Source organism: Kwoniella pini, chromosome 1, assembly GCF_000512605.2.
Source record: "Kwoniella pini CBS 10737 chromosome 1, complete sequence".
Taxonomy (NCBI): domain Eukaryota; kingdom Fungi; phylum Basidiomycota; class Tremellomycetes; order Tremellales; family Cryptococcaceae; genus Kwoniella; species Kwoniella pini.
The window spans coordinates 1445089-1469953 of NC_091716.1; the positions used below are offsets into that span (position 1 = coordinate 1445089).

The window sequence follows — 24865 nt, forward strand, 5'->3', positions numbered from 1 at the left end:
ATTTTTTAGGAACAAAATCAGACATGTCATATACCGGTAGATCCTGTCGATCTTTCCGATCCTTCCGATGTTTGTGAGATTATCATCAATTGCTAAGGAAAAAGCGGAAGAAGAGCTCGAATATTACAATGTACGCTTTCACAATTTGGGTGAATTTTAGAGCTTTTGAATCAAGCTGTATTATACTTTGCATTATTAATGTAAGGTCTCAATGATAATGATGATTACCCGTAGGTATATATATATACAACCACGAATCTAAAATGAATGCAACAAAATCATAACTTAAGGAAATAAGCTATTTACTCATTCTTGATTAATCTGCGCTATCTTTTCAAGTACAGCTGAATGTTGATCTTCCCTTGACTCTGCTTCATTGTCTTTAGATTGATCAGAACTTTGTTGTAAAGGCATGCTCTGCGTAACACAATTAGCTTATTAACAAGTCCAATAAGAGTAGGATCACCTCATGGAGATAGATTGCTTACCTGATCCCAACCTTTTACAGCTGCATCTATCCAACCTCTTATATCATCTACAGTCGGATTATCTTGATTCTCCCCTTGATTTTGATCTTGATCTTGATTTTGTTCAGCCATAACAACGTCTGTATCAGTTTCTGAATGAATATTCTCCGTTTCAGAGTGAACGGTATTGAGTTCTTGTGAAATATCAATAGATATATTTTCATTCTGATTTATTGGAGGATTCTGAATTGCATTACGCTTTTCATTTAATTTTTCTTTAACCATTTGAGCTTGTTTACGAAGATTTTCAACTTCACTTTTTAAATGATTTAATAAAGTATTTAAACTACTTTGTTCAGCTTTTGTACTTTTCAATTTACTAAAAATTTTTAAATATTGATTTCTATTTTCTTTTAATTCTTTAATTTTAGGATTAATATTTTCTTCTAGATTTTCCTCTTGAATTTTAATATTATTATTATCTTTATCTTTATTTTCTTTAATTTTGATTTGTGGAGGTGGTGAAGGTGATAAAGGAATATTATTTTTCAATTTTTCTAAATTTAACTTACGTTCCATTAAAGCTTTTTTAGTATTATATAATTCATTTGTAAGTTTATTGATGTAATTATAATCAATACCTGTACCTATTAATTCGATTGTTATTGGATCAGAAGGAACTGCACTAGAAGGTATACTATCTTCGATAGTTTCATTTCCCGGTTGATCTGATGATGTTAAAGGTTCATTAGGTGACGGTAGTGATTTTGATGATAATAATGTTTGTACTCTTAGACGTAATTGAACGTTCTCAGTTTGCATATCTTCAACTTGCTTCTCCAATGCTAGTCTAAAGCAAAAATATATCAAGTTAATTTGAAGAATCAAGAAAGAAGATAGAAGACCGAGAGGTAAGATTTCGATATGTGTTCATGACTTACTGTTCAGCTTTCCTTTTATTCCTACTCCTCTCTGCAGCTTGTTTATTTTGCAACTTCTGTCTTTGCTTTTTATCCGCTGCTGACATACCTTTCAAGCTCATTCCACCGGATGAACCGCGTGTGGCTCTATGAGCTTGTAATCTATCCTCATGAGTAGGTGGTCTATTATGTATCACATCCTGTGATTCTAATTGAGGATCAATTCTCGTTTCATTATTCGAAAGTTCAATTAAACCATTATTTTCTAAATTGACATTAACATTTTCTTGATTGTTATTAGATTGTTGATTTTCAATATGGTTTTGATTTTGATCTTCTTCCATAATTACAAAAGGAGATTCATCATGTTCATCATCCATTATACCAACTCCCATTTCCAAATCTTTTTGATCTTGATTTTGATTATCATCATCTTCATGATTTGAAGGAGGTTGAGAAGGTAATATAGATGCAAGATCATGTAAAGCTTGATTTTCTTGAATTTGTTCATGAACAAGAATATCATTATGATTTTGAGTAATATTACCACTATGATCTAATATAGTTGGATTATCAAATTCAGCATCAACATCTACATTCACATTTGTATCTAACATAGAATGATAAGAATCTAATCTTGACATCTTGATTTATTTTGAATTAAACCCAAAAGGCAAAATCGTTGGATAAGATTAGATAGTCGCGTCTTCTCAAATCTGACGTGGTTATGAAATCCAGCAAACACACCAATTCTCATTAAGACCTTTTTTAAAGGATGTTTTTTTTTGATAATTGTCAATTATAATAAAAACGATATGATGTGGAGTAAACATATCTCACTCAATTACGTAATATCAATTATCCCAGATCTACGAGTCCATCAACTTGTTACCCCTCCACCGGTCCGATAGGTGACGACATGGTGATTGAACGGATTGACGATGAACAAGTCCATTGTGCTCGATCATGTATATTCGTTTCACCTTCAAATAAACAGTAATACAAATTCCATTTCAGCCAAATACAAACCGGAAGAATCAATCACAATGGGTGTCACTGAAACTGATAAGGGTGTAATAATCAACACTGAATCGGTGAGTTGCCCAAACACAGTAAACGCATATTCTATTTCACACATCTAACAAACATAATTGTCATCACAAAGGGATCCAGCGCCGAAATCTAGTATGTCCAAATTCAGATTTCCATCATGAACTACTGTGATCAAGTGTAAGGCTTACTGACAAATCAATTCTTCACTATCTGCTTATCCTTCGCACGCTCATTCAGCTATTATGGTGCACATGTCGTTTCGTGGAAATCAGGTGGAAAGGAAAGACTCTTCATGAGCTCCAAGTCCGCTTTAGATGGTAGTAAAGCTGTAAGTTTTTGAAAATATGTTTATCATTAGAATCCATTACTGAGCTAGATATACATAGATTCGAGGTGGTATTCCAGTCGTATTCGTAAGTAACAGTCATTCTGATTGAAGCTTGAAAAATAGAACAAATCCCCCTTCAATACATTGTATTCCGCCAAAATTGATCAAATTCAATCAAATCTATCATCTCCTTTTAGACGTTTAACTGAATTTTCTTCTTGACTGATTTAGCCAATCTTTGGTCCACCACCAACATCTCCACCAGAATACGCTTCATTATCACAACATGGATTTGCAAGAAATCAAATTTGGAAACTTGATAAAATAATAATGGATAGACCAGAAGGAATTTCAATTAGATTTTTAGCACCTTCACCTCCTGAATCATTTCAACATAAATATAAATTAGCTTATGTTATTACTTTAAGTGAACATCAATTATGTACTGATATTCATATTATAAATGAAGATGAAAAAGAATTTAAATTTCAAACTTTATTACATACTTATTTAGCTATACCTGATTATAAAAAAATTAAAATTTCAAATATTAATAAAGGTACTACGTATAAAGATAAAATATTAGATGGAAAATTAGTACAATCAGATGGAGAAGATATAATCATTGATAAACCAATTGATAGGTATGTTTTATGACCTCAATTTATATTAGAAATATATTTTTGTTTTAAAATTTGAAATCTTTTATAGAGTTTATCATAAAGTACCTAGTCAAGAGATTTTCGTTGATGATGGTGCTGGATCAGGATATAAAGTAAGATTCAGAGGATTTGAAGAGTAAGTATAATATTCACTCAAAAATTTGTCTCATACAGCAGACACTCGAATACACCGCTCTTGCGTCTTCTGAATCATGTCGCTGATTTTGTATTGACTATATTCACCCTATTATAGCGTTACCGTTTGGAACCCCACTGAAGAAGTTGGAAAAGGTATCGCTGATATGGAAGATAAAGGATGGGTAAGTTTTGTTTCAATTGAATGCACAATCTTAATCACACTAGCTGATGAATGTTGTGGTGGTTAGGAAAAATACGTCTGTATTGAACCTGGATATGTTCGAGAATTCAAGTCACTTGCACCTGGAGAAGAATTTTTAGGTCAACAAGTTCTTACTGTACTTTGATTTTCAAGCCAAGTTTGTCAGACTTGCAGTGCATTCCAATTAGCTTCTATGACAAAAAGCGAAAGAAGACGAATGGCTCGTATGTAAATGTGTTTGTGCTGTAAGAAAGTTCATATATGCATGCATGCTTTGACCAAATATCATTAATGTATTATGAGAAATGCAATAATTTTATGATTTCTACCAAGACCAGTAGAAGCTTCCAGAGACGTCATAGATTGATACCACGTGGAAGATCGAATTGGTTTGATGAGTTCGGTTCAACCCATTTCAAAGTTGAAATATATCATTTATGATTCTGTCTACATCGTGTTAAATTGTGTTTTTCCTACAATAAAGTAAATCTTATAACACAGTAAAACTCGTAAATAGACATCTATATATAAAAATATACTAAATCAAAATGGCACCTATTCATCCTGAAGTCACTTACGCTGAGCGATGTAATGCTACTGAGCCAGAAAAGGTGAGTTGATTTTTTTATTGAAATTCTCTTTGTCCAAAATTCCTTGGAAATAATAATACTCTTGAATTAATTTAATTTAATTTGATTCATTTGATTCATCTTTCTGATTATTGTGATTTAAATATTTATGAGAGGTTCATTCAATTTGCTAATTATTTATTTTCTTTTTATTATTTACACTATAAAATAGAATATTATTTATTTTACAATTAATACACCTGATATTAAAGGTGAACCAAAATTAGAAATTAAACCTACTGAAATTTCATTTGCTGCTAAAGCAGGAGAGTAAGTCTTTTTCTTTTTGATAATTTTTTTTGTTTTTTTATTTTATTTTGTATATGTATCGATGATTTTTTGACTAATTTTTTATTTTTTTTTCATTTTAGCGCTTCAAAAGGTGTACCTGAAAAAGAATATGCATTTGATTTACAATTATATGATGAAATTATACCTGAAGAAACTAAAAAAGTAATTACATCAAGAGCTGTACTTTTAATTTTAAGAAAAAAAGAACCAAGATCTGAATATTGGTTAAGATTAACAAAAGAAAAACCTAATAGAAATTGGGTAAAGACTGATTTCTCTAAAGTAAGTTTTTTTTAATTATTATTCATACTATTTATCAATTATCGAATAAACAATATACTTTTTATACAATTACGTGAATGCTAATTCAACGTTTGTAGTGGGTTGACGAAGATGAACAAGAAGGTGCTGAAGAGTGAGTACTTATCATGCGATTTACTTTTGAAATGATTAAAGACTAATTTTCTAATTACTTAAAATAGCCCAACTGCCGGTATGGATATGGCTGGTATGGGAGGTATGGGCGGTGGAATGCCAGGTATGGAAGGTATGGGCGGTATGGGTGGAATGGGAGGTAGTATGCCAGGTATGGGTGGAATGGGAGGTATGGACTTTGTAAGTCACTTTTTTTTGGATGTATATTGACGACGCAATTTCGCTAATTTAACCACAACTGTATAGTCTAAAATGATGGAACAAATGGGAGGTATGGGTGGTATGGGAGGAGGAATGCCAGATTTCGGTGCAGGTGAAGATGATGAAGGAGATTCAGATGAAGATAGAGTACCTGAAGAAGAAGAAGATATTGAAGAAATTTCTACTTCCGGTGCGGCCGATAAAGGAAAAGCTAAAGTCTCTGGGGTGAGTAGTTGTCATCTGGTTCACTCAGTTGTTTGTGAGAATGATAAACTGATAATATGATGGTCTTTATCTAGCTTGATGATGTAGAGTAGAGTATATCACAATTAGACGAGAATGAGGTTGTTGTTGTTGATAGGAGAAGGAGAATATAAGATGATTAATTGTTAATGCATATCGCAAAGTAAAATGTGTATAGTCGACAATCACGTTTTGCGATTCTCTTCATATCAATGGGCATGAGAGCCACATCTATGACCAACGAATATATCAAATCTGGAAACTTGATATGCACATGCCAAATTCGTATTGACATTGTACTTAGCACGGCACCATGAGCAGGCTAGGATAACGCATTGTAGTACAAGGATCCCATCAAGTCGATGACTGACAGCTGGGAGATGCGAAAGTCAAACAGCAAATACTCAGTAATGGATCTTTCACTGCGTTAATTCAAAGAAGGACAACATGATGAAGAGTCGCAATCGGCATATCCGATTATGATGAGACATCGCCGCACTGATTTTGTATTTGTCTTAAGGTAGTGTAGGTACAATCTTGGACAGCTTTTAGGAATAGTACAGGTAATACAATTAAATTGAATACATGCATATGGTATATTATGATTGTTGTGATATTGTTTGTTTCGTTGTTGGTAGTGATGATGATGCTGAGGATGAGGATGAAGATATTGTAGAAGGTTCAGGTGACCAAGTATGTTGCCATTTATGAGGTGTTTTTAATACTCCTCCCTATTTGATCAAAGTATATATCAAATTAGCAAAGTTAATCTCATTTGAAAAGTATAATTAATTTAATAAATTTTGTAAAAGGGGAAAAAAAGAAATTAATAATATATATAAAATGACTGAATTCTAAAATGAAATAAATTTTAAAAATCATTTGTCTCAAAAAAAAATTAAACTCACTCTTTCTAAAAGTTTAACTACAGTTCTAGTAGGTTGAGCACCAACACTTAACCAATAATTTATTCTATTAATATCCCATTTAATTTCTTTTTCTTTTTTAATTAATTCTTTTGTTTTTGTTTGTTCTTGTCCTTTTAAATCAAATACATTTGCTTCAGAAGGTATTATTATACCTTTTCTTAATCTTGGTATTGGATCATAAATACCTAAAGTTTCTAATGGTTTACCTTCTCTTGGACGTTTTGAATTTATTGCTACTATATGATATAATGGATTTTTTTTAAATCCATATCTTGCTAATCTAATTCGAACTGGCATTGTTTCGTAAAGTAATTGAATTCGATTGAAGAAGATTTAAGATGTATTTATTATTGAAAATTCTTGATATATATATATTCTTTTGAAAATTGAATTTAAATTGTTATACCGTGAGATGTGATTTATCAAGGTCCGCTTATTGTATTGTATGTTCTTAGCTTGAAGGTATAAATAATGATGATGTTTTATTATCACTTACTTTTCTGAACTTTTCGAAATCCCACCATTTGAACTTGGGATTGACGCAAAGCGGAATCAAATTCAAGTACCAGATCATACCGCTTATCAACCTGATAATATAACTTAATTCTATCATATAATTTGCCACATCAGCAATCTCCCATGCGACCTTACGTCAACCTTTCCGTTTAAGCTTGCCCCGCGTTAGAGTATCATACAACTTATCCATTCCCATATTATATCCTAATTTATACTCTTCTTTTCAAGTAACCTTTGAATCTTGGCTTTTCATCCTAATAGGATCTTGACAAATTGAGGCAAGATGTCAAAAGGACCAGGACATATCAGTATATCCCTTGCGGGGTTGCTTGAGAAAGTAAGTTTGACATCTCTACTTTATACTAACCTCCACTTTACCTTTCTTTCCTTGAGTATTTATTGATGTTCTGGTTCAAATAGATGAGATCAACTGACTCGGATCATCGAGTTATGGCTCTCATTGATCTCAATAAAGAATTATCTAGAGCATTGAATTATATACCATCTTCTTCTTCTTCAACTTCGAGCTCTGCTTCCAGAAGACAAGAGACAACGTATACGGATGATTTAACGGAAAAGGCGTTGAGCGAGAATGTACTTAAACTCTTAAGTGATTCTAATGCAGAAGTCAAGTCGGCTTCCGTATCATGGTACGTAAAATCGTGTCCTCGTTTTCAAGTGTTCAGCGTAATTAGATTGTAGCTGATATCGTGAACGAACACGTAGTATCGCTTTAATGGTCCGCAGACCTCGCCAAAATGTACTTTCGAATATAGTAAATTCTTTACTTGATGGCGTGTCCAGTACTGACGAGGAGAGACGGGATATATCATGTCTTGGTGAGCTGAGCTGGCTTTACGTGTGAAGTAATTCAACTCAGACCATTAATACTTGGAAATAGCTCTCAAATCTGTAGTGTCTGAGATGCCTGTTGATGGACAACAAGCGGAAGTAAACGTTGAAGGGATAGTGACTCGTGTGTTCACGCTATTCAAGGTAAGTCCTCAACCCTTCTTCGGCTTGTCTGCTTAGCCCAGAGTATCGAGCTTACAATCCGTGCTCTTAGTCCGATATCAATCCCCAACTTGCTTCAGAGCTGCTCCAAACTCTCACAGACCTGTTCAATCGATTCTCCTTCGTTCTCACAAACTCCCAGAATCTTCAAAACACATCCATTGTATCTCTCACAAATATACTGTCTACAGCTCGACCGACGATCAGAAAGAGGGCTATACCGACGATATCCGCTCTTGTCTCAACGAATCCAGGATTATTCGACAGTGCGTTGAAAGCTCATATTGTGAAAGGCTTGTCTCAGGATGCGGAATCGATACGAGTTTGGTTAGGTGTTATTGCCACCCTAGCCAGAGGTGGCAGTGTACACAAGATTGGTGCACTATTAGCGGAAGGACAAGTAGGGGATGTTATTTTGGCTCAGACACAGAATCCAGAAGATACCGAAACAGTCGAAGCGGCACTTGTAGTGAGTTGCTGCGCTCGTCCCGAAAGATGTGGCTTACCGACTACCTATGACAGGCTTTGGAAGTATTGGCTCTCAGATGTCCTACTGAAATCACTCCTTACATTCAGAATATCACCGAGAGAGCTCTGGCGTTGGTCAAATTTGACCCTGTAAGTCAATGCATACTCCTCTCTCTCGTTCAGAAGCTGATGACTGCAACAGAATTACGTTGACCTCGATAACGACGACGATGTCGAAATGGATGACGAAGATGAGGATGCGGAGGACGATGATGATTTCGAAGAAGATGCGTGAGTCATCAGTAGCCGTAACTTTCAATGTCATGCTGATTTGTCAGCCTGAGACAGCTACTCGGACGACGAAGATGATTCATGGAAAATCAGAAGATCAGCCGCAAAATTACTGCTCGCGCTTATTGGCACTCGTAACGAACTCTTAGCCGACTTCTACAACATAGCTGCCCCCGTCCTAGTTTCCCGCTTCAACGAACGGGAGGAGAGTGTTAGGCTTGAAGTCCTCGCAGCCTTTGAGGTTCTACTCAAACAAACCACTTCTGCTCGTGCCGCTGAAATAGTATCCGGCGGACGAAATAAGAGGAAGAGAAGCGAAGGTATGGATGAGGACTATACCCCGGATGATAGGTACGCCAAAACTTGTCTTATCTGACTCTCAAGGCTAATATTCTGGTGATAGCGTGGTATCTTATCTTCGAGCTAGTCTGCCACAACTTACCAGTGCAATTCTCAAACAAATTTCGTCGAAATCCGTGCCAACACGCCAACAATGCTTTGTCCTTCTTCGAGAGATCTCAAAGGCACTCAATGGAGGCTTGGATGACTCGGCGAACTCCATATGTGCAGCCGCGACATCAGCAATTCGATCAGTTGACAGTTCCACCTCAGCCTCTTTGGCCATAGCAGCTCTTTCCTTCCTTTCCGCTTTCTTTGCCTATCATCCTGCCAAAGTGTACGCCGATCATCTGGGCCAACTTGTACCCGCCATAGTGAGGTGTCTCAAAGACAAATTGCAACGTATCAGCTTCGAAGCATTCAGTGCCGCTTCAAGTCTTGCTCAAGCTGCTAGACCCAAGAATAATGCGTCCCCCTTGCCTTCCAATTTCAATACACCTATCCGACAGCTTTTTGACGCAACGACCGAGATCATTGCCGACAACAGCGTAGATGCTGATGTTCGAGAAAAGGCTTTGGAAACCCTCGGCTACCTCTTTGTTCACGAGGGAGATACCTTCACTGCATCCTATTCGACAACTCTACCTTTGATCACTTCCCGACTCGCGAATGAGAATACGGCTACCACAGCAGTATCAGTCATTGGCAAGATTGCAGAGTCACCACTGTGCAAGGGCAAAGACTTTGATTCATGGCTGTTACAAGTATTACCGGAAGTGGTCGTCGCCCTTCGTAGAAGTAAGCGATCAACGACGAGAATCGCGGAGTTTTCCTGCCTTTCTAGTATCCTGACTAGAGTTGGCGATAAATTACCTCAGAAGACAGCTGTGGACATAGTCGGGGAGTTGCAACCTTTCATTGAATCCCCTACAGCACTTCAAGTGGTGTCTTTGATACTGTCACAACAACCAGACTGTCGAGAGACTGTGGATGCTCAACTCTCACCTACGATTATGGCTCTGATCAAGACCGCCTCATCCAATCAACATCTTTCCGAAGCGCTCTGCTCCTTCTTCGGCGCATATGTGGATGGCGATCAAGACTGTGTGACTAGACTCGTACCTGCCCTCGTGGAGAACCTTGGAAAACATTCCGCTTTGCCTGATGCCACAAACGGTGGAACCTCGACTTACACAATCACAGCTAAGTTAATTGGCACGGCCGTGGCTCATTCCCAGAGAAATGCCGCTGGCGTTTTAGCTTTGTTCCAAAAGGTAATCAGGGTGAGCTGCTTCATCCCGAAACAGCTACAGACGAAGCTGATGCCTAGTGAATCTCCCAGTCGAGTAAAGCCACTGAACCGGATGTGTACCTCTCACTCCTCTGCATCGGTGAGATAGGTAGAATCACGTAAGTCAGCGTTGGGGTTAGAGGCCTATGCCCTTGAAAGCTGAGCGAATGTTGCATTCTTATCAGCGATCTGTCCACATCACCCGATCTCTTCGACAAGGTCTTGGGCTTTTTCGATAATGACAGTGAAGAAGTACGAAGTGCCGCAGCGTTTGCCGCAGGTAAGCTAGCCGAGTTTCATCTCGAGCCTGCTGTCAGCTGACAATTTATTTAGGTAACCTTGCTGTGGGAGCACCCAAGGTCTTCTTGCCCGCGATCATCAAGCATATTGAAACAGTCAAAAGTGAGGCAACGAGACTGCTCTTGCTGCACTCTCTCAAAGAGGTGAGCCTGGAACAGCAGGTGACGTGATTGGTAGAGAAGCTTACATGAAAGTGTCAAGGTCATCCTGCACTCGTCTTCTGCGCAATTGGAGCTTCTCGCGGACTCTCTATGGAAGCCGCTTTTTGCGGACGACGTATCGACGAAAGAAGGCGAAATTGGAGATGACGGAATCCGAAATGTCAAGGCGGCTTGTATTGGGAAACTGACAACGACTGCTCCGGGAAAATTCATACCTCAGCTTCAGGTAGGCTTCTTTTCCTCATCCCGGCTCATGTGGTCGGAACGGACTGTCAGCTGATGAAGTAAATCCCTGCAGGAATTACTGCGATCAAGTCCTAAGAACCGAGCTATAGTCGCTGCTGCTGTCAGATATACCCTTATCGATACGTCCTCTTCGTACGACGAGATCATCGCCCCAATCATCGTGGAATTCCTGTCCTTGATGAAAGACTCTAACTTAGTAAGCCTGTCCGTCCTACTGCAATATAGATCCAATAGTTGACCCTATGCCCTATAGATCGTACGAAGGTTATCGCTCGCTTCTCTAAATTCGGCAATCCAACATAAACCGCATTTGATCGTCGACAAGCTAAACACAATCCAACCTTTATTATACGATGAAACGCATGTCAAGAAGGAACTACAGAGAGAAGTCGTCATGGGTCCATTCAAGGGTACGTGCAGCTGTTTCGAGTGTGCCGCCGAGATTAGCTGACGGAGTGTGCATAGTCATCGAGGATGATGGACTCGAGAACCGAAAAACAGCTTATGAAACTATGTATACCCTTGTAAGCCGCTTCATCCTGGTGTAGGGAATCACAGCTTATTATATACATCTCGACTATGCTAGCTTGGTACATGTTTCTCAAGAATTGATTTACCTACGTTCACAGAGAGAGTCATGGCATCGTTATCAGATGTTACCGAAGTCAAAGTACTTGGTTTGATGCTCTTATTGAGATTAGGTCAAATGTCTCCTACCTCTGTCATACCTCGACTTGATGATATCGTGGTTGCTATGAAGGCAATGATGAAAGATGTTGAGGTCAAAGATGATACTGTCAAACAGGATCTCGAAAGGAAGGGTTAGTGAACGAACTCACATACCAAATAGCATGTACTGATCAATTTCTGACTTAGAGGAAATGCAAAGATCTACTCTTCGAACAGCTGTTCCTTTATACAAAATTTCAAATCCTCAACAAGCACCTCAATTCCATGCTTTCGTTAATGGATTATTGGCTAGTGATAAATGGAGAGATTTTAAAGATTATCAAGTTTAAGTAGAAGCCTATATCGAGCGTTCAAATGTGACATATCGAATCCCCATATATGATTAACTGGTTTTGGAAAATGAAGAGGTTGATTTTTGTTTATGTCATATGATTTAATGCATTGTAACATACCATGTTTAGAAATTTTACACTTGAATCATACTCTTGCAAGCATATTATCAGAAATTACAATAATGCATGAGAATGATTTGAAAAGTAATACAATTTTTTACTAAAAGCAGCCAAAATAAATAAATAAATAAAATTATAACCACCTAGAAACTTGATTCCATTCTCTAATAGGTTGAGTAATTTGTAAATTTAAAGAAAAATTTAAATATTCAATTGATTTTTTAAATCTTTTTTGTGATTCTAAAATTTTACTTAAATAAAAATAAGAATTTGGTAAATCCCAATTTTTATCATCATTAATTAAAGAATTTAATAAAATTTCAGATAAATCAATTTTTGATTTATTATTAAAAAAATAAAAAAAATATAATTTTGATAATTCTATTATTGCTTTTGAATTATTTGAATTTTTTGTTAATAATAATGATTTTATAAATGAATTTTCAATTAATTTAATTAATTCATTATCATCTTCATTATTATTATTATTTTCATTAATTTCATTTTGATTTTCCCTTTTAATTTTTAAAATTTCTAAATGATATAATCCTAATTGAATCCAAATTTCTGAATTTTCAGGATCTAAAACTTCTGCTTCTTCAATTGCAACTAAACATTGATCTAATTTACCCCATCTTCTAAAAGTTGAACATGACATTAACCATAAATTTGATAAAATTCTTGATTCTTCAGGTGTTCTTCCATGATCTTCAAAAGGTTGTAATGGAGGTGGTGCAGGAGGATGAGAAAATAATTTAGATTTATTAGATTGATGATTTCTAAAATGTGAATGAATAGCAGTTGGAGCTAAAGATTGAGCTCCTGAAATTGATCTAGCTTTATTAGAAATTGTAGAGTTGATATTGGTGTTGGCTGTATTGGGTGAAGATGATCTACGTATACTACTTGGTCTAGTAGTTGTATTTGATCCACCGGAACTTGGAACGTGTAAATGATTTGGAGTATTTTTAGATCTGATAGATAGACTTCTTCTCGGTTTTTCTTCATCTCCACTGGAAGCAATTGTCGTTTGTAAAGCCTGGTTAGAGGTAGAAGGAGAAGGTGATTGTATGTTTATAGGTGGTTTTTCTGACTGAGCTATGGGTTCAGCCAGTGAAATAGGATTTGTCGTTTTTTCGCCCATAGGTGTTGGCGGTTGGACTAGTCGTTCGAACAGCCTTGGGTCAGCTCTTTCCCAACTTTCTTCTGTATTTTGAAGGCCAATCAACTTACTAGAAACCAGTCCCCCATCATTCACTACACTTACAAAACTTCCGCCTAAATCCTCTCTTGCATTCGCTGTCGTAGCTCCTGAGCTGGCAAGAGCTGTTAAGCTGTTGGAGGAAGTAGACGTTCTCATTCCAGTATTCTTCCCAAATCCACTAGAATATCCTAATTTATTCCTATTCTTACCTGATCTTGCACTGAAAAAGGCAAAAAGTTCTTGTTGCTTCAACATCGCTAATTCTGGTCCTTGCGTTTTCTCAATGATGGTGTTGAAAGTCATTCGAAGTCTTATTACGTGTTCTAATCTTGCAGATTTCGTCAATGGAGTAGTTATAGGTGGAGAAATCTCCAAATGAGGGAATGATCCATCCTTCTGTATCAATTGCTCATAAGTCTGTTGGTCAATCGAGGTACTATCAAGCGTAGGTGGTTGAACAGCAGCGAAATCTCTAGCTTCAACGTCTACTTCGCTTGTATCCAGGAAATCCTCTTCACTGGAAAATACTTCTTCATCTGCTTCCCAAACGCTGATCCCGGCTTCACAGGCTTTCAGAGCTCCCTCCCATTCTCTTTTGGCTGTGAGAAGCAACGCAAGCAAATGCCAAGCTTGAACATTGGTGGGGTCCAGTTCCAAAGATGACCGTATACTTTGTGTCGCGGGGTCGATAGATCGAGCTTCAGCTTGACAATGAGCTAGGTGGTAGTATCCAGATGCTGATGGGTAGAGGTCAATGGCGGCGACGAGATGATTTATAGCTTGAGCTTGATATGTAGGTCGGTCTATCGCATCGGCCGCTATTTTCAGGACACAAATTAAGCAAGTGTTGTGTATGAGGAGGTCAGCCAATGTATACAATGACTCACTATGCACAGCCATGCCCATCCTGACAATACCCTTGGCCTCTTCTATTCTAGCCTTCAACTCATCCTTGATTCCGACGCCTCTACTCGAGGCTAACACATCGCCAGCAAGAACGGAATATCTCCAAGCTTCTTCTACCTCGCCTAAATCTCTGTTAAGCAGTCTTATTCCTCCTAACAAAGCTTCCACAAATTGTTTGTCAGTTTCAATGTCAGGCTCAGCTGTTTGTCCTTCCGCACTCTCGTCCGCTGTTTCGACATCTTGTTGTTTACGGATCTCAGATGGAGAAGCGGCATCTTCGTTTGTAGACTTTGTTTGTAATTGCAAAGATGTTTCAGGTTGTTGAGTTTCTTTAGCTTTAAGGACCAACTGGACATACAGCTCGAAAACTCTTCGAGCATCTGCGGAATCTCCCACATCTGAAAGTAGGTGAGATAAATGTCGGAGTATGGCCTGTGATTGGAAGGTGAGATTCATTGACCACCATAAAGTCGAAATTACCTCTTTACCCAATTCAGCAGATTTGCTATATAGACCAACTGCTAATTCAGTGAACTCCGTTACTGGACGATTTATCGATCCAGCTCTGGGGAAGGACGTGGTCGATTGTAATAGTGATCGTCCGTTATGTATAATTTCTAACACTTCCTTCTTCCACATTGACCTGGCTGAAAATCTTGGCGAAGTGGACGAGGAGCTGAAAAGGAGAAGCGGCTCGGCGACAGGTGAGCGGGAGGAAGGATAGGAAGCCTGGAGAGCCCGAAGATACAGTAATAACATTCTTTGCCGTTGTATTGGACGGAAGGTTGCTGGCCAAGAAGCACTGAAAGCGTGGTAAGTACGCAAAACGCGCAGAGTAGACTGTATCTTTTGAGAAGCAGGGTCTGGCTGTCGCGATGACAAGACTGCCGCACGCGTCAATGCTGTCGATATCCATCTAAAGACTTCCCTCTGAGGATCGAAGGGTGACTTAGGTGAAGGTTGATTTGTGAGATATGAAGGTAATGGAAGGGTGTGAGACGAAAGGGATTGCAATAATGGTATGGTTTGGAGGTAAGACTGTATCGACCTGTCATAGTTTGGCTGTGGGGCCAATTCGAAGCTCAAACCTGATAGGAACATCAGTACTTGTCCCTCTACTCCATCCAAAAAGATTGAAGGAAGACAGAACACATACCCTGAAGGCACCTTGCGCGTATCCTATCTAGCACAGCAGCGTCGCCTTGTACAGTTCCAAATCTATTTTCTGCATTCCAATCTATACCTTCGTATATCCTGAGAGCATCCTCGTGGGATCCGAGAGCATGTAAATGATACGCTAATGTCAATTGAGCAGACTAAGTGAGATCAAACTCATGTTTCAGCTCGAAGATTTCTAAAACATGCGTTTGACATGGATTGAGGAACTGACCGTCAATTCGTCTCTAGATAATTTTCCACCACTTATCAAGCTTTCCAGTGACTTGATACCTTCCTTGACTTCATCTATATTTTCATTGCTAACCCCATTCCACCATGCGTTTCCTTCAGCCCAACTGCGGTAGCCGTCACTTTCATCACCGTCTAAATCGCCGGAACTAAGATAACTCGCTTTGGAACTGCTTGAAACATCCCCTCCTCCCCGTATTGTACTTCCTGAAGTAGTTGTAGAAGCATTCTCCAGAGGGATATCAAGGGAAGGTTTCTTTCGATGTCGTAGATGAGGATGAGGGATATGTACGAAAGATGAATGTGAACCTGTACCTGTATTTCCAGAATCGTTGGAATCATTACTTGAACCTGGGCCTTCATTTGATAAACCAGCCTGAGAGGATTGAGGAACGCTTATATATCCTGAAGATGAGATCGTGGTATGTGACGTTGATGAGAGGTACAATAAGGATATATCTCGTAAATGATGTATTGATGCGGTGTCTATTAGGATAATGATATCAGCTTAGCTCAAATTCCTTAAACAAAAATTCGAGATGCACACTCACTACCACCTGTATGCTTTCCCCATTTCCGTACTAATTCTCCCCAACTTAGCTCAGTTTTATTGGGCGCATGTCCAGGACTCGATTCTGCCCAAGCACCTCGGAGTAGAGCGGCCGTGAGAGATAAATTGTAATGAGCTCCTTTAGGACTTGAGCCAGCCGCTGTCGTCGAGGTAGCCATGTTGACTCCTTACAGGCACTGATCAGGTGGTACACAGAAGAATGCGGTCTATATAATCTCAATGACTTTGTTGGAAATACATTAAGATAAGTCAATTGACAATGAGTGGGACTGCGCGGATTCAATAGACGACGGTGAGAGATGCAATCATCATCATTCAAGGTTACTATTACCGCCAAGAAACAATATTACGTAATCACTAAATTCCGACTCGGTTTAGTTGTCCGTAGATCTGTTGATAAAGTTGAACAATGGTAATAGAAAAAAGGTCAAAGACAGGTAAGCGAAGTCATCCAACACTGTATTCACTTTACTGAAAAGCTCGAAGCATACGTCCATCTGTCCCACCTGGCTCGGCCGATCTTCCTAAGCAACATCTTCTCCAAGTGCAATATCCATTAAAATCCGAAGCTTCATCGTATAGTCCCATCCTAAGCAGTCTCCTGAACTAAAAAATCAAAGCGGCCAAAATGGTAGCTACGAACGGGTAAGTTCTTTCATGTTCCCAATTCACCTACGCTACCTATAACATAGTCATCGGAGCTCAACTGACCTTAAATCATTCAAATACCCAGTCTAGCTATACCTTCGAGGGCCAACGGCATTTCCTCTTCATCCTCTCACTCATTCTCCAAATCACCACCGTCCTACATGGAATATACATCTTCAGCCCCATTCCCACCAGCAACAAAGCACGATGATAACGAAGAGATACCCTCCCACTTATACGAGAAGCTACCAAATCATATACTGGAGACGAATTCCAAAGGTCAAAAAACTCCAGACTATCTTAAAATGATATTGATGTGTATGTCAAACCTCTTTCCCCTTCGAAAATTGCAGCTGATCAATAGGCATCTGGGCTCTTAGCTAAAGTTTATTCTTCACCATTGAATTTGAAAGAAACTCCCCTGACTCATGCTGTCAATCTGTCTGCCAAACTTGGTAACGAAGTGAGTAGCTTTATATTTCGATCGAATGGAATCATCATTGACAACTAGCTCAGATATGGCTCAAAAGGGAAGATTTGCAACCTGTATTTTCCTTTAAAATTCGAGGTGCTTACAATATGATGGCTTCCTTGAGCGAAGAAGAGAAGAAAAAAGGTGTTGTGACATGTAGTGCGGGTAAGTTTACAACTTCTCAACTCACATTTCTGTTACATATGCTAAATCTATTTCATATACAGGTAATCACGCACAAGGAGTTGCTTTATCTGGTCATTCTCTTGGTATACCAGCAATAGTTGTTATGCCAGTATCAACACCTTCTATAAAATGGCGTAACGTTCAAAGATTAGGTGCAAAAGTTGTACTTCATGGAAGGGATTTTGATGAAGCAAAAGCAGAATGTAGTAGATTAGAAAAATCAGAAGGATTAACATTTATACCACCATTTGATGATCCATATGTGGTGGCTGGACAAGGAACTATAGCAATGGAAATTTGTCGTCAAGTAAGAGATGCGAATGAAATTTCAGGAATATTCGCTTCTGTTGGAGGTGGTGGTTTGACCGCTGGTATATCCGCATACATTAAACGTGTAGCTGCTCCAAGTGTAAAAGTTCACGGAGTAGAAACTGTTGATGGAGATGCAATGGATCGATCACTTAAAAAAGGCTCAAGAGTAACTTTAGATGAAGTTGGTCCTTTTGCGGATGGTACAGCAGTTAGAATCGTAGGTGAAGAACCTTTTAGAGTGTGTAAAGAATATTTAGATGGAGTTGTATTGGTCAATAATGATGAAATCTGCGCGGCTATAAAAGATGTTTTCGAGGGTGAGTTGTTCGCTTGCTTATTTTAAGTCGCACCTCTAATTCAAAGCTTTGGAATAGAGACACGTTCCATACCTGAACCATCTGGCGCTTTGGCATTAGCAGGATTGAAAGCTCATATACTTCGAAATAACCTTGTTGGAGCAAATAAGAAATTTGTAGCTGTTATTTCAGGAGGAAATATGAATTTCGGTAGATTAAGATTCGTAGCTGAACGTGCTGAAATTGGTGAAAGAAGAGAAGTTTTAATAAGTATAAAAGTACCTGAAAAACCAGGATCGTAAGTTTTATTTTTCACCATTATTAGTCATTCATTATTATCTGTACTCAAATATTTTATTTTTTTTGGAGCTAGATTTTTAAAATTCCATTCTTTATTAGAAGGTCGAGCAGTTACAGAATTTACATATAGATATTCATCTCCTCAGACAGGTTATATTATATGTTCATTCATTTTATCATGCGCTTCTTCTTCTGCAACTGGTCCAACACCTGAAGCTAGACAAAAAGAAATAAATGAATTATTTGAAAATTTTAAAAAAGAAGGTATTGAAGCTTTTGATTTAAGTGAAGATGAATTTGCAAAATCTCATGTAAGACATTTGGTTGGTGGAAGAAGTGATGTTGAAGATGAAAGATTATTTAGATTTGGTATGTTCATTTTAAGTATTGTATAAAATTTGAATTTAAGCTGATTCAGATCAATTGGAATGAATAGAATTTCCTGAAAGACCTGGAGCTTTAGGTAATTTCTTAAAAGGTATGAAATCGGATTGGAATATATCAATGTTTCATTATCGAAATCATGGATCAGGTGAGTGATATATATCTGTTACTTCAATTTCGTGGACTTCCATATCATCATACCGCGAAGTGAGGAGCTCGTGATTGATTAACACTTCCTACTCTTAGATGTCGGAAAGGTACTCATTGGTATACAAGTGCCCAAAGATTCGTATGACGCATTTGGCGATTTCTTGAGCGAATTAGGATATGTGTACGTGGAGGAAACTCAAAATCCAGCGTATATCTCTTTGTTGAGAACACAAGCGTGATCAGACTTGGGGAATGGTGATCAGATCCTTCTGAGTATATAATCAAGCATGGTTGGTTGCCGTCAATCCTACGACATGCATACCTGATACTTTGATGCCACTTGAAACACTACATTCTGACAATTGAATTTTGCCCTCATCCCTTTTTATGGTTGTGGTGATTACCGAGATTACAGCTATTGATATTATTGTTGATTTGCCACGCGACATGATGATTACCCCGCGTTTATTGAGATTGTTCTTGTTCGAGAGATAATTGTGAACATGCAATATCATTGTATAAAGACAATTCTGCACATAACAATCAATACTCGGTAGAATTTTGATTGGCAGCGAATCTCGAGGAGGATAGTAGGCAAGGTCATCAAAATGCCTCGACCAGTAACGATTACATACACCTTACATCCATCTTACACTTCACCTTCTTCTTCGAATCAAACTAATCAAATTCTCAATTTAGCTATACAAGGTATAAAACAACATTTACCTTTAAGAAATTTACATTGGAAATCTTCAACTAGAACTTCTTTAAGAACTATACAAGAAATTGATATTGAATTGATTGAATTAGGAGAAATTTCAAGTACAACAAATAATAATAAATTTAATTTAGGAAATGAAAGTAGTATTTTAGATAATCCATTAGTTAATCTTTGTTTAGTAGTTTGTGAAGTGAGTTATTTTTCTATTTTGAATAGTCAATGTCTGAGAGAGTATTTAATTGATTATTGAATTTATTTTGACAATTGTAGGATGCAGAAATATATAAAAATCAAACTCGAAATTTTATTAGAGATTGGTTATCATTATTAGCAGCACGTCGTACACCACATGCACCTTTAATAGTATTAGTTAATCCACCAAATCAATCTGGAGGATCAAACAGTGGATCAAAAAATGTATGGGGAAAAGATAAAGGAGTTTTAGGTAAAATTAAAAATGATTTTAATGTTGGAAAAAGAGATAGATGTATACAATTAAATTTACCTAGAGAATCATCAGGTTTAAATGATCCTGCAATTTGGCCTGAATTAATCAATAAATTAAAAGAATCTTTAATTTCTGCTTTTGATTCTTTAATAATTGAAAGAGAAGAAGAAGTTAAAAGAGGTGAATCTCAAAGATTAAATATTGGATGGAATTTTTGTACTTGGTTTTTACTTAAAGTGAGTTTTTCTTTTTTTTCTCAAAAATGTCCAAGAAAAAAAACGATCAAATCGAGAATTGAAACGCTCGATTAACTTGATGAATAAATTCAGGAATCATTAGCAAATTCTTTTGAAGCTGTAAATTTACCTGAAGATTCACTTATAATTTATGAAGAATTAGAAGCTTCTTTTTTTCAAGTTTTAAAAGAACAAAATTTATCTTGGTTTGGAATATCTAAACTTGGTGCAATGAATTTTGGAGATGATTCATTACCAATTTTAGATGTTAGTCAAAAACCTTATAGAGAATTAATTAGAAATAGTCAAATTAGTATATTTGATTTTAGAATTTATCTATTTGCTCGTCAAGGGCAATTACTTGGAAAATTAGGAAGAATAACTGAAGTTGCTAAGAGAGGTCAATGGTTTGTTGCTTCATTGACAAGACGATTAAGGGAAGCCGAAGTAAATCCTATCCTTCTATTTTATTAAATTCTTGGCAGAACTGATTATCGTGATCTAATTTTTTAGAACTCCCTTGCTGAACATTTTATCGAATCGTGGACCTATACTGCTTGTATGGATATAGTATCTCGATGCGATCAATGGTCGAGAATAGATAGACCAAATGGAGATTATTCCGGCTTGGTAGCTTATGAGTCTGCTAGATCAGAATTATTAGATATAGCACGTATACAGGTGGGTATCCTCGTTTGGGATGTCGCATGGTATTTCTGACGGATGCTCTTTTTTAAGGTCGAGAGAATTGGAGTTTCTTCCGGGCATTTACCTCCCATATATCCATTCAATCCAGCAACTTCACCTTATCCTAAATTGTCGGAAGAAGAAGACGTCTTATTTGAAACGACCTCGAATGGCTTATCTGACGATGAGGAATTACAACACACGCCCTCAAACAACCAAGGCTCGCCCACTGAAAGACCAGAACTATCAAATGAACAGCTGATAGATGCTCAAAAGGATCAGAATAATTGTAGATCATTATACTTAGGCTTAACTCAGAAGACCATCAAAGCGTATGGAAGTTGTGGCAAGGTCAATTCGGTAATTAGACTGAAAGCTGATTTAGCAGCTTTAGCTTTGTAAGCATCGTCTCTGCCATGGTGTGACCGCCACTTATAGATCGAGGCTAAACGCTTGACCTTAACGATGTAGGTATACGGAAAATTGGGTCGAAGCGTATGATCTATCCAGAGCGCTCGCGAGAGATTGTGCGGAATTACTCACTTGGGATCCGATATCGAAATTCGCTCTGGAAGGGGCTTTACAAGCTCACAGAGAACTGGACAAAGAGAAAGACGAAGATTGGGAGAATTTAGCTTTAGCTTACCTCAGAGTATGCGCATTAGTCATAGATGAGAAAGCTACTGATCAACAAGACGAAGACCAGTATCAGGAGTTGAGGAAAGTTGTAGATGGATTGAAGGAAACTGATAACGAACAGGAAGGTGGGTTCATCGTGAAATATGTCTGAATGAGCTGATGTATTGTTTACCAGTGGAGGGTCATAAGGCTTTCAATGTCAGGTTGATCAGTGAAGCAGTTCGACACGAAGTTGGAGGTAGTTTGACTTCCGTTCAAGTGGAAGTGAATAACATCTTACCAATAGTTAGTCCGCAATCGACATGTCAAACACATTCTTCGCTGAATAGGTTTTTAATTAGTGTGTAGATGCCGATGGCATATCAATAGACTTGGCAGATTCCGATGGAGAAATCATTACTTTCTCAAGCGATGGTAAAACATTGCAGCCTGGAACAAACGCCATGAAAGCATCATGTTCGGTACGTTGTTTCCGCTTCAACTCACTCCAATACCGGAGACTAACGGATGATCTCCCGCAGACCTCAACTCAAGGTTTGTATACTTTACATTCAGCTACGATAGTCTTAGGATCAATCAGTTTTACATACGACAAGTTCAATGAGGGACAAACGCTTCGAGTCAAACGTGATCCACAAGGCATAGAAGCTAAGTTGAGGATGCCTTACAACAGTCAGTCACTCATCTTCACACATCTTTTGACTGACATTGGCTGACCTCATCTGAATGCTTAGTCAAACTTGATGAGGATCCTAAGGTTGTGGTGGAAGTGAGATCGGGTATAGTTGATATGAAGAATATCAAAATTGGCTTGAGATCATTGATACCTGAAGTCAGATATCTTCTACAAGATGCCGAGTTCGATGAACGATGTGAGTCTTGGTCTGGAAACATGCCGTAGCAAGCTGACTCCAGCATGATAGTGGTCTCCCTTGACGAGTCTGGTCTCATCTTATTCAGCGACATTCAATCTGGTGGGGAGGTAGTCATAAGCATACCTTACGCCGGTGTACCTCAAGGGGAATACGCAAAGGTAAATCAATCCACTTATTCTGCCAACAAACACATAAGACAGAGGTTAATTGCACGCTTTAGGCTCAAATCACTATTCAATACGATACTTCCTCTAGTAGTAGAGATTGGATAGATAGTCAAGTTGTATTCATGGGTTTACCTCTGACGGTGAACGTGCAAGATTTTTTCAGACCCGATTGGTCAGTCCAGATCTATCGATTAAACCTCAAATGTATTTCGGCTGACACTTTTTACGATTGATAGCCTATTATCGCACTTTACAGTCGCATCAGACGGGCGAGAGTACCTTCGTATAGCGTCAGTCGAGTTGACGCCGCCCGAAGGTGGGGCATATGAAGTACAAGCAAGTAGGAAGAAATGGGATGACACTATTGTAAATAATCCTGCGCGATTTCCTCGTGATGTCAAAGCTGACGAATTCTCAATACCACACAGACTGTCCATCCCAATCAACCTCTTTCGTGTTTATTCAAGGTGAAACAACTTCACAAAGACGATCGTAAGTCATCACCTGATTTTTGCCATGTAAGCTGTGCAGATCACTTATCAAGAATGCAGAGGGAGCGGTTCTGCGTTTGAAAATACGTTATCGGAGTCTTGAAGAAGGTCAGTCCTTTTATAATGAACTTAGTAAGAATAGCAGAGCTGATAAAGCATGTATGAGTAGAAGTCCGTCATGCAATTGAATATGCTTTCCGGCAACTATCACCAGCTGCACGGGATAAAATCCGCAATATAACACGCGAATGGATGAATGACAAGGCCAAATGGCTAGAACCTTATCTACTTGGTATCTCCCTCGCACAAACCTTGGGGGAGATTTTTGAATCTCAAAATATAGATGGATTAGAGTCAGTACTGAAAGTAAGTCACGACACTGGCTAGATTGAACGACGATGACCAGCTAATTGACTTGGTATAGGCAATGAGTAAGGACGAAAATAAAATTTGGCGTACACTCGAGATACCGGTGGACGTTCCTCAACATCGAGTAAGTATCTACTTTCGCTCGAGATCTTATGATATTATCTGATTAATACTCTGGATCGCGTGGTAGCTGTTGACAATAATTCGCATGAATCCAACCACACCGTTAAATCAAATTTACGAAGGTAGAGCAATAAACATGAAATTGAGCTTAACGACTTCTTTTTCATGGTGTGGACAAATTATCAAGAATGAAAATGAGAAGAAAATGCTAGTATTTGATATTCAGAATAATGAAGATTGGTTAATTGTAGGAAAGAAAAAAGGATATTACATGGCAAATGTGAATGACTTTTTTAATTTTTTAATATTTTTAATATTTTTTTTTCTAATTTTTTCTGCGAAAGAAAAAAGGAGAATATCAATTTGAATACTAATACCTGATAATTATGTTTTTTAGCCAAATGAAATTGAAGAACAAGATATAATTTTAATACCAATGAAATCTGGTCAATTATTCTTACCTACAATAAATATTGATTTATTATCAAATATTATACCAAATCAAATTCAAATTCAAAATCAAAATAATTCAAGATCAGGATTAATTTCAAATGAAAATGAAATTTTATGTGAAACTTATTTTGAAAATTCTGGTGAAAGTATAATAGTTTTACCTTGTAAGAAAGAGATAAATCATTTCTTACCTATACTTATTCCGAATGGGGAAGCATGGGAAAGTGAGAGGATATAGCTAGATATTCCATTTGATATAGCAGGAGAACAGGATTCAATGTACAAGAGCGAAATGAAAGCCAGATCAAGGGAAGCATGGGACACAGAAGGAAGGAGACTCATTGAGTGGATGAATGATGATGGTCTATGTCCAAACTAAGGCCAGATAACGATGTACGTTCACAATCACGATATTCATGATATGATTGTATAATGTCAAAGATTTGTAATGCATATATGTATATGATTAAATACAAAAAAAATACATGAATGAAAGTAAACTAAACGATGAGATATATGACAACAAAATTCAACAAAATCTTTTAATATAAAAT

At 37.7% G+C, this 24865-nt stretch overlaps 8 protein-coding genes across 8 annotated transcripts; 5 read left to right on the top strand and 3 right to left on the bottom strand.

Moving 5' to 3' along the window:
• Positions 1-306: 306 nt before the first annotated feature.
• I206_100559 (uncharacterized protein) lies at positions 307-2031 on the bottom strand (the record flags this gene model as incomplete). Its single annotated transcript, XM_070202229.1, has 4 exons — positions 307-417; positions 489-1317; positions 1409-1820; positions 1935-2031. The coding sequence occupies 4 exons, from the start codon at positions 2029-2031 to the stop codon at positions 307-309; spliced, it is 1449 nt and encodes a 482-aa protein (XP_070058330.1).
• A 402-nt stretch (positions 2032-2433) lies between these two features.
• I206_100560 (uncharacterized protein) lies at positions 2434-3915 on the top strand (the record flags this gene model as incomplete). Its single annotated transcript, XM_019152543.1, has 8 exons — positions 2434-2481; positions 2553-2572; positions 2678-2768; positions 2827-2853; positions 3000-3412; positions 3480-3566; positions 3684-3750; positions 3817-3915. The coding sequence occupies 8 exons, from the start codon at positions 2434-2436 to the stop codon at positions 3913-3915; spliced, it is 852 nt and encodes a 283-aa protein (XP_019014681.1).
• A 403-nt stretch (positions 3916-4318) lies between these two features.
• Positions 4319-5643, top strand: I206_100561 (uncharacterized protein; the record flags this gene model as incomplete). Its single annotated transcript, XM_019152542.1, has 7 exons — positions 4319-4381; positions 4572-4669; positions 4771-4972; positions 5071-5105; positions 5173-5305; positions 5372-5551; positions 5626-5643. The coding sequence occupies 7 exons, from the start codon at positions 4319-4321 to the stop codon at positions 5641-5643; spliced, it is 729 nt and encodes a 242-aa protein (XP_019014680.1).
• Positions 5644-6168: 525 nt separating this feature from the next.
• Positions 6169-6795, bottom strand: I206_100562 (mitochondrial 37S ribosomal protein bS16m; the record flags this gene model as incomplete). Its single annotated transcript, XM_019152541.1, has 2 exons — positions 6169-6300; positions 6478-6795. The coding sequence occupies 2 exons, from the start codon at positions 6793-6795 to the stop codon at positions 6169-6171; spliced, it is 450 nt and encodes a 149-aa protein (XP_019014679.1).
• Positions 6796-7297: 502 nt separating this feature from the next.
• Positions 7298-12143, top strand: I206_100563 (uncharacterized protein; the record flags this gene model as incomplete). Its single annotated transcript, XM_019152540.1, has 18 exons — positions 7298-7351; positions 7435-7664; positions 7741-7853; positions 7916-8010; positions 8081-8497; positions 8551-8646; positions 8699-8787; positions 8845-9138; positions 9191-10409; positions 10469-10536; positions 10603-10697; positions 10751-10860; positions 10919-11104; positions 11177-11320; positions 11378-11534; positions 11590-11648; positions 11711-11945; positions 12001-12143. 18 exons carry the CDS (start codon positions 7298-7300, stop codon positions 12141-12143), a joined length of 3804 nt encoding a protein of 1267 aa, XP_019014678.1.
• A 256-nt stretch (positions 12144-12399) lies between these two features.
• I206_100564 (uncharacterized protein) lies at positions 12400-16512 on the bottom strand (the record flags this gene model as incomplete). The annotated part of the gene is made up of 6 exons (XM_070202230.1): positions 12400-13427; positions 13500-14288; positions 14358-15464; positions 15533-15692; positions 15767-16269; positions 16335-16512. 6 exons carry the CDS (start codon positions 16510-16512, stop codon positions 12400-12402), a joined length of 3765 nt encoding a protein of 1254 aa, XP_070058331.1.
• Positions 16513-16982: 470 nt separating this feature from the next.
• On the top strand, positions 16983-19341 carry I206_100565 (threonine ammonia-lyase, biosynthetic; the record flags this gene model as incomplete). The annotated part of the gene is made up of 9 exons (XM_019152538.1): positions 16983-16999; positions 17088-17320; positions 17383-17465; positions 17519-17639; positions 17702-18289; positions 18347-18566; positions 18642-18937; positions 19005-19100; positions 19199-19341. 9 exons carry the CDS (start codon positions 16983-16985, stop codon positions 19339-19341), a joined length of 1797 nt encoding a protein of 598 aa, XP_019014676.1.
• A 369-nt stretch (positions 19342-19710) lies between these two features.
• I206_100566 (uncharacterized protein) lies at positions 19711-24549 on the top strand (the record flags this gene model as incomplete). The annotated part of the gene is made up of 19 exons (XM_070202231.1): positions 19711-20013; positions 20094-20507; positions 20601-20954; positions 21021-21188; positions 21246-21592; positions 21666-21958; positions 22009-22118; positions 22175-22294; positions 22355-22505; positions 22568-22705; positions 22757-22866; positions 22929-23047; positions 23112-23241; positions 23304-23367; positions 23427-23474; positions 23536-23732; positions 23791-23859; positions 23926-24138; positions 24256-24549. 19 exons carry the CDS (start codon positions 19711-19713, stop codon positions 24547-24549), a joined length of 3642 nt encoding a protein of 1213 aa, XP_070058332.1.
• Between the last annotated feature and the right edge of the window lie 316 nt (positions 24550-24865).